Below are 15,587 nucleotides of genomic sequence, written 5' to 3' on the forward strand. Positions count from 1 at the left end.
ATTCAGTCTGCTTTTGTGGGGTCCTGGTGACTTTGTGCTTCCGCTCCAGGCTTCATTTTGCCTGGTTCACTGATGGTGACATTTTCTTTTCGGCAAGGAACTGGGCAAGAAAGGAAAATTCATAGAGGAGGGGGAAAGCACACACGCACACAAAGGGTGAAAATGTCAAAGCATCATTTGCTGCAAATAAACTACTCTGAGCCCTACAGGGATTAGAAGAATCCACTTTAGGTGAATACAAAGAGGCATGTTTTTATTTCTGCAGATGGAAGCGAGCGCATTCCATGCTGATGTGACTGCCCTGCTTTGAAATGCTGCCCCTGAACAGTTTTATTACAGAGCAATTCCTGAAGGGTTCATAAATGCCATTCACATTTGTTAGACCTCCCAAACAGGAGGTGGGGAGGGGGAAGCAAGACTTCTACAGGAGAACACCTACAAAATTGGGCGAGATTGGAAATCTTCTTGGTTCATCCTCTCAGACTGGCGAATTTTCAGTATTTCTGCGTAGCTTAGGTTTTGAAGTTTGCTTTTGAATTGATCCAGAGAACTAGGCTTCGTGGTCAGTGCTCTCATTATTTGCTCCTTCACCACTTGCATTACCTGTGGATGAAAACAAAAGGGTCTCTGTGAGTAGCCTCCTCGGGTATTCGTAGCACTTACCAAAAAGGATCTGTTCCTCAAAACACTGAAATGCTATAATTCTGCTGTATTAGAAGAGGTCACCCCCAGTCTTACCTCCCTGCAGCAGGAAGTAAAAGACACTGATAATCTACAATATGAGCCAATTACTTTGGTAGGTGTCTTTCCTGTGGTTCATTAGTATGCATTTTTAAACCAGAAAACAGCATGGAGGAAAGAGTTAAATCAAACCTCCTCTCCTGGTCTCATAGTCCTAAGTCAAATGCAGACCTCCCAGCACCACACTGACATGCAAAACACTTGATGGAGATTCTACAGATGGAGTTACCACTTTAAATCTGGGTTAGCTCTGAATCCAACAAGGGAAGTGAATCAATGAATTTCAACTTATTTTCTGTCTGGTTCTGAAGATACCAATTTAACTTCCCCTTGTTTTGCTCCCCGAAATGAAAAGGATAAAGCTCCCTTTTTACTGCAGGAAATGAGGAAGAAATGGCTTTCTAATGTTTTTATGCCTCCAGTCTTGGGCACAACTCTTATTCTCCTTCTTATAAGGGCTATAGCAGCAGCACAAGCTATTTCCCACCCCAAGCAAATCGGACTTCTCATTTCTAGCTCTATCCCACACGGACTGGATTTAAGTACAGTAGACGTTTCCCCATTATTTTGCTCAGCTCTGCTGGTCTTATCAGCAGTCGCCATGGATGAACATATGCCTTCTCTAGCGCCCTCAGCCCCACTGAAATTAAACTGGAGAGCAGCATTCAATTGCAGTCAACATTTCAACACGTGCTTGGCTGCAGGGTGCCCACAACTGTTCCACCACTTTTCAAACATGCCATGGGCCAAAAAGGTAACCCCTAGTCTTACTGATTTAAGCATCACCAAAAAGTTGCTCTTTTTCTCAACTGAGATCTAAGCTGCTTTGCAGGAAAACACATCAAAACACAACATTTCACAGGAAGCGGCAGGATGGATACAAGACAAAGATGGATTGTGGCCAATGCCACGTGCATGCACAATAAATGGGAGGGTATACACAGCCTAAGAGTGCCCTGGCACACCTGACCATTTCAGAAACCCACTCCACCAGGCACTATAAAAATAATTTGTAATAATTTATTGTTTCTACCCCGCCCATCTGGCTGGGCTTCCCAAGCCACTCTGGGTGGCTTTCAACAGAACATCAAAAACAGAATAAAACTTCAAGCATTAAAAACTTCCCTAAACAGGGCTGCCTTCAGATATCTATTGATGGCAGGGCAGATACTCCTAATGCAGAGCCATCCCTCGACTCATTGCATAAGATACTTGCAGCAGGGAACTCGTAATGTTATGGGAAGGGAAAAGGCATGCCTTCCTCTGCCAGTGTGGAGGGCAAGTCCTCACACAGCAGAGATCTAAAGAGCTGTCACGGCTCATTTCATTGCACTTTGCTCATCACACCTCAGGGCCCAGCCGTGCAAGGTGTGCAGGAAATTTGTTAACCAAATGGTGCTTATAGCTGTACCATGAACACTAGCCTTGTCTGTCGTTTAGTCTTTTGCTCCCTTGTGTCAGTGCAGAAGAAAAGGGCAGGAGCAAAGTCAGATGCAGGTTGCTTGGCTTAGCACAGAAAAGGAAAACCTGAAGTTACTCTTCAGTGAGCCCCATTTGGGGCTTCATTCTTCCCTTGTCTTCAGCTGCCCAATAGTCTTAATTTGGCTGTGTCCTCTTATGCATGCTGGGGTTAATTCTGTTGGGATACTGCCAGGGAGACAAAGTCCATCATAGCCCCCAAGCCGGCTGCCGGACGATCCATCGACCTCCCGTAGACAGGCAGTATCAGCAATTAGCGACACGAAGCCTCAGAAATAGATTGCCACATTCTTAGGCTGGTGCAGACTCTATCAGCAGAATTCACACAGCAAAAGATGCACAGCAGGAGAGCATATTTACAGTTTATTCAGCGTTGGTCAGAACAAAGAAAAACATGACCGCCTGATTTGGTATGCTCAGGCAACAAAACGAAGAAACGAAAGCAACTGAAAACATAAACATCCCGTGAACAGGAAATACGCAGACTCTGTGACTCACAAAGCCTGCTCCCTTTTAAGGTGGAACGGAAATATCCTAACAAATTCGCCTCTAATCAATCATGGTTTGGGTCTGGAGCTGAACAAAAGCAGGCATGCAAAACCCATTTATTAACTGTTGCATATTTGAAATGTAGAGCTTTCAAAAACAAGAGCAAAATCAAGAGAGATTCTGAAAGAGAACCATGAACAATGCAAACTAGAGAAGTGGAATGACAAACAGCAAAGCAAGAGCCAGGCACCTACATATTAATTATTTAACCAGAAGAAAACTCCAGAGAGATGCAGCTCATTAACATGAAGGGGGGCAGGGGAGAGAGAGTCAAAATCACATTATTTTGGCTTGCTCTCAGGCTTGATGAAATTGCATGCCTCAAAGTATTTATCTGCCTGTAACCTCCAACTACTATGTGAGATAAGAATGTATTTTCAAGCACACAAATTTATCACTAAAAAAATTAAGAAAGAAACACGGATGCTCAAGATCAAAGCTAGCTTTTGCCATGGCAGGATAAGGAAGGACTAGCGACTTGCTCAGCCCCCAGGGGCATCTCACAAATGAATCAAGAGGACGCAGCTTTAAGCATAATTTTTGGAGATTTTCTTCACAAAGATAACCCAAGCTGTGAGGAGATGGAGGGTGCAAAACAAACGGGCTGCTCTTTTTAGAGGGGCTTGCTTGCGTAGGATTAAATCCCCAGTGAACTGGGTCCATGCTAGGAAGTGTGCAAAGTCAGCCGTGACCAGTGTGGCAGTGAAGAACCTCAACAACCCTTCTCTTGGGTGACCACTTGTCTTGAGCCACTCCACAACTCATAAGCCATGGGAAGAAGAAGAAGAGAAGAGTTTGGATTTGATATCCCGCTTTATCACTACCCTAAGGAGTCTCAAAGCGGCTAACATTCTCCTTTCCCTTCCTCCCCCACAACAAACACTCTGTGAGGTGAGTGGGGCTGAGAGACTTCAGAGAAGTGTGACTGGCCCAAGGTCACCCAGCAGCTGCATGTGGAGGAGCGGAGACGCGAACCTGGTTCACCAGATTACGAGTCCACCACTCTTAACCACTACACCACACTGAGACAAACCTAGAAGTGCCAGTCGCAGTTCAGGCCCACCCACGGTGAAGTTTCCATTTATTTATGAGACAGAACCACTTTCCTTACAATCCACTGTTTCTTTACAGTGTGCCAAACAATTCATTCTGCTAATTGAAAATGGGAAACTGCTGGGTGCAAGTGGGGCAGCATTCTGGAACATTTATTTATTGGCACATTTATATCCTGCCCTTCTAGTCTCGGTGCACCCATTCAAGGCAGGCTCATCGTTTGTCTCGCCCGTCGCTTTTGGCTTGCAGTTTGCCCGGAGCAAGGAAAACTTTGAGCCTAGAGTCAGACATGATGTTATGTGAAAACAAGGGCTTAGCTCCAGATAGAGAGGTAGCAGAACAACCAGGAGAAGAGAGAAGCAGCCACATGTTTTCCTGAGAATATTTGTGTGTTCTCAGGCATGGTTTGCCTTAGTGTTGTGCATGAACCAGGCTGACTACAAGCTATTTGTGGTGAGCAGCCAAAGATCCTTATTCGTTTAGAAAATAAGTGAGCTGAGATCCATGCTTCTTATTCCAGATTTCTTATTCTTATTTGTATACTACTACGGTGTCCTCAGTAAAGGGTATACATTACATTATGTGAGGCCATGAATGTCTAGAGCAGGATCTATCCTTTAAAGAAGAGAAACCCTTTAAAACAACTGTAAAGCTATCTGCCTGGCAGAAGACTACATTAAGAGCCCATTTCGAGAATGAATTCTGCAATCCCGATTGCTAATTTAGAAGGAAGAGTGCTTCTATGATTCTTATTAACATCCTTGTCAGAGAACTAAAAGCACTGTGATTTCACTCCTTTTTTGGCATTCCTGTCATACTCTAAATAAAACAAAAATTGCAGCATCATTCCAACACTAATGGCCGGAAACAATAGTGGACGGAAAGGAGTTGAAAAGTGTCCACTGGATTTATTACTACTTTGGATGCGATACTAAAAACATTTAAAATATAAACCCCCCAAAGACTCCTGAGAATCCTGGAATAAAAGTGTGTTGCTTATTACTTATTTAGGAGCCAAGGCTAGCCAGACCAGATTTTTTTTAGAACTCTCCAGCTGCCACCTTTCTGTTTCTGCTTTTTGGGGGTGATAAGTCTACAGTATCACTGATGAAAGGGATTCGAGTCAAGCCCCGCTTTTCCAGTTAAGACTGATTTGTTCCCGACAACCACTTGGATTAATCCAGATGCTGACAACCTCTCATAATTGTGATTCATTTCCACACCTGAGCGGGTGGGGAAATCAATAATTTAAAAAGGACAGTATATAGCTCAGTTGTTGTTTTTACATATGAAGTAGCTCTCAGTCCATTTAACACACCGGATGAAATTGGTTCTTGCCAACGAAAACTCATGCCACAATAAATTAGCCTTTGAAGTTCCCGAGAAACAGATTAACACATTTAATGGAATGTGCATCCTGCAATTGTGTTCAGGGAAGTGAAAGCAGCTAAGACTATTTGACTCATGCCACAAATACAGCACAGAACTTTACATCAAGAACGTTTGACAAAATGGTTATGCACAGCGCACTGTGGGTCTCTTCCAATCAACAAAATGTGCACATGTGCATGTACATAGCAGAACAAAGATCGCAAATGTGCAGATAAAGTAAGCCGAGGCCAGGTGACTAGGCAGGGGGCTCCTGCCATTTGTCTATCCTAACCTCCAACCAACAGTGTTTTCAAGCCACATGCCTCTATGCCAAATTAACTGTGTATCATTTTAATCGCTTTGACCTCATCTCTGCCTTGTCACCTTTTGAAAACTTCCTCCACCAGCACCCTTTATCTCATCCCATTTCTGTTTTCTCCTCATTCTCACTCTCTTATCTCACCCTGCAAGGATTTATTTCTATGCAAAAATAATGAATGCTGTTTCTAGAAGGAAGATAAGACTTTTTGATATGCTTCTGGTGTGCCTAGTAGGCAAATTAAGTGACAGTCAAACGAGCTGCTCATGAGAGAAAAGTTTTAGCAGGTGATAGAACTAAAAACTATGCTAGAATAGTATTTCTAGACACTTCACTAATATTTGAGCACTGGACTGATAATCAGAATAATTTATCATTTTACATTGACAATTGGGGCTAATCATATTAACTGCAGAGATTAATTGCAAAGTCCATCCCTACCTGAAGTCCATTCCTACCTGTCTTGATCTAACAGACCACACCTTTACCACAAAAGCTTGGGTTGCTGTCAAAGGGGAAGGTTTATGTGCAGTTGAGGGAGTTTTGCCTATGAAATAGTCTTTCTCTGGATTTTTTTCCTGCTGGAACATATGCTACTAATTAGGCTGCTCCATTTTAAACATGTACAATATTTTATACTGCTATTAAAATCACTTAAGCTTCACTGCTCGCCCTCAGAAAGCCCTGGGAATCGCAGTTCTAATCACAACTTACAAGCTAAGGGATCAATCGATATAACCAGTGACTTTGATTCAAAGTAATTAAAAGTTTGAAACACTGAAGTACTCTAAATGTGAGTTTAAATATTGCATTATAAAATAGTATTTTTATATTAAATATTCAAAAGAGGAAGACATGTTTATTTCATGCTAAGTCTTGTATATTGTTCTTTGAACGTGTCTTAGGTAAAGCTGAAAAATTTCATATGCTGGAGAGAAAGTGTGCATACCATTCAACCATGAGGAAAGAGATCTCATTCAAAGAATGCTATTTAACAACCAGGTCTTGAAGGAGGGGATCTTGGGAAGTGGGCTTCCAGCTAAAAGTTAAGATTATGAATGTTGTTTGTTGTTTGCATAAAGCTGCACGCAAATGGTCCCTCATTCTCCAGCCTATCTGTGGGCAGAGAAATTGGGAGAACCATCTCCCTGAATTTCTCCAGAGGGAGGAGAGATTTTTCCAACAGGATGGACACACCATCAGCAGCAACAGTAGTGCAACACCTGCCTTTTCCACCTACAGTGGGGTGTGTTTTCCCTCAGCCACTGCAACTGACAGCTGCAGGACCACAGGACGCTGTATCCTTCTGAGCCAGACCATTGGTCTATCTATCTCAGTACAGCCTACACAGGCTGGCAGTAGCTCTTCGGGGCTTCAGGCTGTTCTCTCCAGATGTGCACTAGATGCTCTACCACTGAGACCCGACACTTCCACCCTCCTCTGCCCCTGACAAAAAGAGAGAGAAAGGAACTACATCTGGCAGCCTAGCTACCATTCTGCATCATCCACAATGGTCCAGACCTAGCGTCATTCCGAGACAGTGTACATGTAGGTGTGTATCTGAGATAATTGTGCAAAGTGGCCCTTTTCTAACGGGATGAAGGGGAAAAAGAGAAACATCTCAGAAATTTTCTTAGAAGAAATTATTTGTAGAAACCTTTGGCTCGATTCTAGTTCTTAAGGCTAGCAGGGGAGCCATTGTGGTTCTTGGGCAGCTGATAAGGGACCGAGCCCAAAAGGAGTGAAGCTTTCCTCAGCTTTCATGACAGAAGTAGAATGATCCCACTGAGATTCTGAAAACTGTTTTGCCATCACCGATGAGTGCATGTTTTCTGTAAATACTGTTCAGAGGAAATGGATCATTAATTGCTGCAATAAGCACATTAGCTTCTTGAATTACTATAGATCTACAGGCAAGGAAATTGGGTCTTCTGGGAACGGAACATGAGCACATGACTCGGTTTAATGGCTCTCAGAGGCAGTAAGAGAAGAACGAACCAGATAGGCGCACAGGCAAGCATCACCAGGCATGATACATCTTATCTACCCTGACACTTAATTTCTGTAGGCATTTTGTCCTTTGGCTCTTGCAGAAATTCTGAGGGTGTAAAGATACAATTCAAAAGGCTCTGATACTTTTGGTTCATTCCCTGGATACTCTGCGGAAGTATCAAAGAGAAGCAGGTTGTAGATATTAATGGACTGGCATATATATATATATATATATATATATAACCCTGTAGGATTCAGTCACTTTACTGTCTACTGAGTGTGGAAAGAGCACCATGCAGAATGCATAGCTTATGCAACTCACTGTAAGTCATGTAGTGACCACATCAACACCCTACGTATTGGGGCACTGAAATAAATAACAGGATTGTGAGAAATCTGATACACTAAATCTGAGCTGTGTGGATATGCCTCCAATGTCAAGGGATGGTCACATGGGACAAAGAGGGAAGATGAAGAAGAAGAGACCTCATCAGAAAAGGGTAAGAAAGGAGAAGTGGAAAATGTATGAGTTCATAATAACATGAATTTCAAAAGGTTTTGAAATTCGTTTCTGAAACACTGAAGGGCAAATGCATCAGAAAGAAGAGCCTTTTACAAGCACCATAATCAAGTGTATCATGAATAACAAGTTATGTGAATTCTCATCTTATGGTGGAGATAAATGGTGTTTCTGGTACTCATATTGCTTTAGAAAATAGCTAGGTTTGCTTGCTCACCTGTGTTTGACCTCCATCACAAGATGTGCATTATCTGAGCAGCACCTTACAGTGGGAATTAGGAAGGGGACACACACACACACAAAACAAATGTCTTTAACAACTATTTCTATGCCATTACATATCCTTGGGGCAGGGCAGGCATGTAATGACTGTAGCATGCAATGGTTTATCTGACCAAGTAAAAGGAGGTGACAGCTGGAAATCGCAGCTTTTGTGAAACTGTTCATTACTTAATTGAAGTCTAGATCAGTTGGTTGGAGACGTTATCCCTTCCCCCACCCTATGTCTGTTCCAACTATGATCAAAATAAAGCATCAGCGATGCCGGCTGGGCGGTGTATTACCCAGGAATCTTTCCAGTAACATTTCATCTGTCGCCCTGCCTCTTCCCCCATGGTCAGCATAGCTCAGGGGCAAAATTCTAAAGTAAAGAAGTTGACAGAGGCTTGCAACCACCCCATCCTTGTTGCTTAGATGTCAAGGTAGGCAGGGAAACAAAGGTTTGCTTCTAAGTTCTGCAGACAAAGGAGCAGCCACCATGTAAGGGTCTTCACAAGACCCTTTGCTACAATGCCATTTCCTGTTGGCTGGGGGGTCAGCCGATAAAAGTAAAATGTTTCATCCAATGACCCAGACTACTCTATTCCATTGCAACATAAACAAAATGGGCATTCATCTGTCTTGACACTTCTGTTGTTTTGTTCACAAGCAGTTATTTGCAGAGTTTAATTGGACTAACAAGCTCGTGGGACTAACTACCTCCGAAAGCTATTTCAGTTTCCTCATCTCAGCCCTGCAATATGGAGAAAGAATGAACCAGACAGAGGGCCTTCCCGGTAGTGGCGCCCACCCTGTGGAACACCATCCCTTCAGATGTGAAGGAAATAAGCAGTTATCCTATCTTTAAAAGGCATCTGAAGGCAGCCCTGTTTAGGGAAGTTTTTAATATTTAATACTGTATTGTTTTTAACATTTGATTGGGAGCCGCCCAGAGTGTCTGGGGAGTCTCAGCCAGATAGGCGGGGTATAAATAATATATTATTATTATTATTATTATTATTATTATTATTATTATTATTATTATTATTATCTCTGCCTAACAACAGGAAGCAAATGCTGAAGGGACATACAAAGTACATCCCCTTCACCAAAGAATAACCATAACCAGGCCGCAAATTAACTAGAGGTTCTATGCAGATTTAAGTCTTGGGTCCACTTGTGTTAGGAACTGGTTATTATAATTAACAACACCATAGCCAGCATTTAAACAGTTTAAATTTAATGTTTTTAGGTAGAAGAGAGTAAGGGCTTAAAGGTAATCTGTTCATTCTTGCTATTGCAGCTCCTTTACGAACCCTGGTGTTGGCTGTAACTCTTAAAACTCTTAATGGGTACGGATACTTAAGGAGCCACCTTCCCCAGATGAATCCAGCTGCCATTTCATGTTATCTAATGGAAACCTCCTGTGTGTCTCTGCACTTTCTGATATTTGGACTTCTTCTATTATGGCACCCAGAATGCAGAACTCCCTGCCTGAGAGTCCACCTGGCCATGTCCAACTGCCCTTCAAGAAGTTCTAATTTCCAGAAGCTTTTAGCTTAAATGCTGTGTAATAATTTATTTAGCTTCACCTTGATTTTTCTCAATGTTATATTAAACCGAAGCTTTGTGTTTTTGTACGGATTTTAAAACTTTAAAATTGTCGTTTGCTGTTAATTTTCTAAAGGTTTTTCTGAAAACCAAGTTGTGCATCTCCATTTTATTTTTTATTTTTTTTAATAAAATTTTTATTGGCTTTTCAACATACATTATAAGACAATACAAACAACAAACACAAACAAACAAACAAACATAAAAACATGTATAATTTCATGAATTTTTTCATGTACCCAATTTCAACGACTTCCCCATGCCTCCCTTTTCTGCATCCCTATTTTAAACTTTTTCAGCAACCCCTGATCTAGATTACTTAAAAATTCCTTTCTTTAACCCTTTTCTTTCCTCTTGTCCAATCATTTATCTCTGCAAATCTGCTATACTTTACCCATGACATTTTAACACTCACTAATTTTACAACAATTTTTAAGATAAAATTTAAATTTCTTCCAATCTTCTTCCACCGTCTCTCTCCCTTGGTCACGGATTCTGCCCGTCATCTCTGCCAGTCCCATATAGTCAATCACCTTCGTCTGCCACTCTTCCAGTGTGGGTAGTTCTTGTGTCTTCCAATACTTTGCTAGTAGGACTCTTGCTGCTGTTGTAGCATACATAAAAAACGTCCTATCTTTCTTTGACACCAATTGGCCTACCATGCCCAGGAGAAAAGCCTCTGGTTTCTTATGAAAGGTACACTTAAGCACCTTCTTAATTTCATTATAAATCATTTCCCAGAAGACCTTAATCCTTGGGCACGTCCACCAAAGGTGGTAGAAAGTACCTTCAGTTTCATTGCATTTCCAGCATTTGTTATTGGGCAAATGTGCATCTCCATTTTAGAAGGCGCAAGTACCTTGATAAATACTGATACAACCACCATCACTGTGCAATAAGCTTGCAGAATGCATAGGATGCAGCACATGGAATGTGAAACAGATCTTGAGCATCTGGACACATTATCTTTGCACAATCCTGTTCATGATAAGTTATGTGATAACTTAACAAGTCTAGGACTCTCTTCTCATAGCGGCCATCCAGAAGCTCACAGGAAACCTGCAAACAGGATCTGAGTTAAACAGCACATCCTCACCTGTGATTTCCAGTAACTGATCCCCGCAGGCATACTTCCTTCAGCAATGGAGGAAAAGCACAACCCCCATGGCTAGCAGGTATTGATAGCTTTAAAAGATAAAGGGACCCCTGACCATTAGGTCCAGTCGTGGCCGACTCTGGGGTTGCGGCGCTCATCTCACTTTATTGGCCGAGGGAGCCTGCATACAGCTTCCGGGTCAGGTGGCCAGCATGACTAATCCGCTTCTGGCGAACCACAGCAGCGCACGGAAACGCCGTTTACCTTCCCGCCGGAGTGGTACCTATTGATCTACTTGCACTTTGACGTGCTTTCGAACTGCTAGGTTGGCAGGAGCAGGGTCCGAGCAACGGGAGCTCACCCCGTCGCAAGGATTTGAACCGCTGACCTTCTGATCGGCAAGTCCTAGGCTCTGTGGTTTAACCCACAGCGCCACCCGATTCCCTTATTGATAGCTTTAAAAAGGTAAAGGTACCCCTGCCCGTACAGGCCAGTCGTGTCCGACTCTAGGGTTGTGCGCCCATCTCACTTAAGAGGCCGGGGGCCAGCGCTGTCCGGAGACACTTCCGGGTCACGTGGCCAGCGTGACAAAGCTGCTCTGGTGAGCCGGCACCAGCGCAGCACACGGAAACGCCGTTTGCCTTCCCGCTATAAAGCGGTACCTATTTATCTACTTGCACTTGGGGGTGCTTTCGAACTGCTAGGTGGACAGGAGCTGGGACCGAAAGACGGGAGCTCACCCCACCGCGGGGAGTCGAACCGCCGACCATGCGATCAGCAAGTCCTAGGCACTGCGGTTTTACCCACAGCGCCACCTGCGTCCCTGATAGCTTTACCTTCCATTAAACTTATTTCGCCTTTAAAGCCATCTAAACTGGTGGCAATCACTACTTCTTGCGGAAATAAATTCCACACCTTAGCAGTGCACTGTGTGAATAAGTCATTTTCTTGTCTCTTTAGAATTTTCTGACTTTCAGTTTCATTGAATGGCCCCAGGTTCTAGTATTATGCAAGTGGGGTGGGGGGGTGGGGGAAGCTTCTCTCAATCTACTTTCTCTACCCCATGCCTAATCTTATACACCTCTTAGCATGTCTCCTCTACTCACATTTTACAGTCCTATTCGGGGAATATGCTGTTATTAATAAGGACAGCTTGCATCCTGTATGTGGCAGTTCCAAACATGGCCCTTCTGGGTCTAGATTTGTATATTTTATTGGCTGTCACTGCCACAGTTTCGTAGTGCTGCCTTCCTTTCTCCTTCCCCCCTGAAAATATGAAGAGCATATCAAATCTCACAATGCTATAGACACACTTTAGATTGAATTTCAAGAAAGAGATAGACAGAAACAACCCCTTTAAGTGCAGGAATATATTGCCTGGAGTAAAAGAGGATGAATAACCGGCAGCTAGAATCTGTGAATTGGCAGCAAAGTCCAAACGAGACAACCAAGAAAGGAGGATTCAAATAAGAACTGACTTCTCCCTTATAGGAGCAAGCCAAGAAGACTGGGCAGAGGAAGGAAAAGAGGAACGCAGATGCCTGAGTGGCAGCAGGCATCTCTAATGGTCACAGCTGCTCTGCTTTGGATAAATTGACTGCAGCCTCTGGTAGCAGCAGAAAATATCGCTCAAGGGCTACAGCCATCAGCACATCAATCACAGGGTCTCGCAAGATTGCCTCCAACAAGTCTATCAACCTTCCAGGAACCCAAGGTGGTTTATCCTTGGAGGACAGGAGAAAACTCAAAATGGGTGCATGTGCCCTGAGTAGAGTAGACTAGAAGGAAGGGATGGAGATTGTTATAGAAATAAAATAAAGCAAAAGCTTCAAAGGCTCCAGAACCTTGTAAGAGAAGATGGGTGCTTTAATGTTTTAAGCGTGGAATAAACAGTGCACCACAGAAAAATCCATCTACAGCTGATTCATGGTTTTTCATTTATTAATCCTGCAAGAAGAAGTGACAACATTTCTGCCTCACTCAGCACATTAATCATTCTCTTAAAAAAAAGCCCAGCACAATATCTTAGTCCAGTTGGTGGCAATTATAAGGAAGGAGAATGACAATCGAGGGAGGGGGGAGGAGAGAGATGGGTGGGTGGGTGGAGAGCTAAAGTCTGTGAATCCAACCACGTTTCTGTCTTGCATGTTTGCTAAAGTCCCAATATCCTAATCCTGAAAAACTCTGCAAGGGACTTGACTACAGTGGAACCTCGACTTACGTATGGCTCTACTTACGACCTTCAGTAGGTGCTTCGACTTGTGAACTTTCCTCTAGATACGAATAGAGGCCTTGCCAGCAGCCTGGAGCTCGCCCGGCCAGCTACGGGGCAGTGCTGGGGCCTCTGCCGCTGGGGAGAGGGTCCCCATCCCACCCCCGAAGCTGTGGAAGAGGTGCTGCCTGCAGGAGGCACAGCAGGGCGCACTGCAGCCCCAAACTCCACGAGGAACTAACCTGAGGAAGTCCAGAGAAGAACCTGGCCTGGCAAGAAAAAAAAGTGACCTTGGACGAAGTGAACCAACTCTTTACTGACCCTTGCCCCACCCCCAGATTGTAGCCAGGTAAGCCCACCCACCCACAGTAAACGTAAGGGGAAAAAATGTCCCCCCCCCATCTACAGTACTGTCTTATTTATTTTATAGAACAGTGAGGGCTAACCCATAAAATAGATGTCAACAGAACTGTTATTACAGTGGTACCTCGGGTTAAGTACTTAATTTGTTCTGGAGGTCCATTCTTAACCTGAAACTGTTCTTAACCTGAAGCACCACTTTAGCTAATGGGGCCTCCTGCTGCCGCCATGCCACCAGAGCACAATTTCTGTTCTCATCCTGAAGCAAAGTTCTTAAACCGAGGTACTATTTCTGGGTTAGCGGAGTCTGTAACCTGAAGCATATGTAACCTGAAGCGTATGTAACCCGAGGTACCACTGTACAGTACATGGATTATTGTCTTCATTTTATGGATCTATGGTCTCAGACAGTAAAATCTGTGTTGAATTACTGGGTGTTTTTTTTTGGGGGGGGGGGTTTCATCGTCTAGAATGGATCAATTCACTTTTCCATTACTTTCTATGGAAAAGTGCGCCTCTACTTATGTATGTTTCTAGTTATGACCGGACCTTCAGAACGGATTATGGTTGTAAAGTAGAGGTTCCACTGTATTTTGTTCTTCTTTTGGGGAAGAGCATTCTGCTTAATTAGGGCAATAGCTCATCTTCCTCCTGCAAAAAAATCTGTGCACGAAAAGGATGTTGCTGATGTGAGCACAGATAACCTCAAACATTATTCACAGGAACCATATGCATGCAATGAAAGCACATCTCTGTGTGGAGAAATAAACACATGTGCACTTGTCACGTGCAATTTATATGTGGTGCTTTCTCACTCTCACACATAGTGCCGATAGACAAAAGTGCTACAGAATCATATTATCAGTGCACGAGTATATGCAACAGAACTGTATTATGGTTCGATGGAACCCAGGAGATGAGCGTTCTAGTACTGCCTCTCTGGATAACGCCAGTATTTTCAGAGATGCAATTCCCATAGCATTGGCTGATGGTAATTGTTCTTAGGGGTGGGAATAATCTCTTTATTTCAGAACACTGCAAGTCATAGAAGTGTACAACACGGAGTCCTCAAGGAAACAAACAAACAGAAAAAGGAAGGGAGGAAAGAGCTGAACTTTTAAATGATTTCTGAAGATGGTGATCGATGGGGTGACACTGATGTCCAGAGGTATGAGAGTGCATTCCTAATGTTAAGGAGCAGCTAAGTAGTATGAATGCAGACTTTCTAAAGGAGAGAGCGGAGGTGCTGCAACAGAGGACCTGAGAGCCTAGTTGCATGTTCAAGGAAGAACAGGAGCAGAGGTACTGGAGAGTCACCATCTTTCACCAGGAGGACTAAAAGAGAAATCCAAACCCCTGATCTGCTGCAGTGGAGGAGGTCTGGCTGCAGCAGAGGTGTCAGTCTCCGCCACTGAGGTGGGATGGGGGCCTCTGCCATTGGCAGGGAAGCCTTGGAGAGCAGTGTTGGGAATTACACCCCACCCTTGCTGCAGATATGTGGGATTGTTACATGTCACATGTCTGTTTACATTCCAGCACAGATTGCTGGAGTCCCGTGAGCGGAACATCCGCTCTGTATTGCTTTTGTTTTCTCTCTCTTCGAGAAGAATGACAAGGAGAGAGGCCATGTGTTTCTTTGTCCTGATTTATGTATAATAAATGCGTAGTTTAGTATAGTAGCCACGCCTCGAGCCTGATCTGTTGTGTTTACTCTGCCGAGTAATGTGTGCTCTTGCAAGCACAGCAGCATGAGTCGTGGACACATGTCAGAGGAGGATGACTGATGAATCTCCGCAGTGGCAAGGCTGAGAAGGGAGATGCTCCGGCTGGGGCCAAGCCAGCTGGCTTTCCATCCCTCGGTTTCGACAAGCAGCGCCCAAAACTGCCTGACCAAACTACAGGCCACAACATCCCTACCAGCAATAGGCAGTAGAAACCCTTGACCTGCGGCACTTCAGGAGGGGTGGGGGCAGCGCAGGTTCTGCTGAATCCTGAGCAAGCCTTGCTACCATCATGTGATGGAAAA

The 15,587-nt window shown here is 43.7% G+C and overlaps 1 protein-coding gene across 8 annotated transcripts in view; it reads right to left on the bottom strand.

Annotated features, from left to right (window-relative positions):
- ELMO1 (engulfment and cell motility 1) overlaps positions 1 to 15,587 on the bottom strand; it is a 283,672-nt gene that overhangs the window by 23,363 nt on the left and 244,722 nt on the right. For all 8 annotated transcript variants that reach the window (XM_053409945.1, XM_053409947.1, XM_053409946.1 and 5 more), the window contains one exon: positions 440 to 603. In XM_053409945.1, coding sequence (XP_053265920.1) covers positions 440 to 603 — 164 coding nt within the window. The remainder of the gene's footprint in view (positions 1 to 439; positions 604 to 15,587) is intronic.

This window comes from Podarcis raffonei, chromosome 12 (genome assembly GCF_027172205.1).
Source record: "Podarcis raffonei isolate rPodRaf1 chromosome 12, rPodRaf1.pri, whole genome shotgun sequence".
Classification (NCBI taxonomy): Eukaryota; Metazoa; Chordata; class Lepidosauria; order Squamata; family Lacertidae; genus Podarcis; species Podarcis raffonei.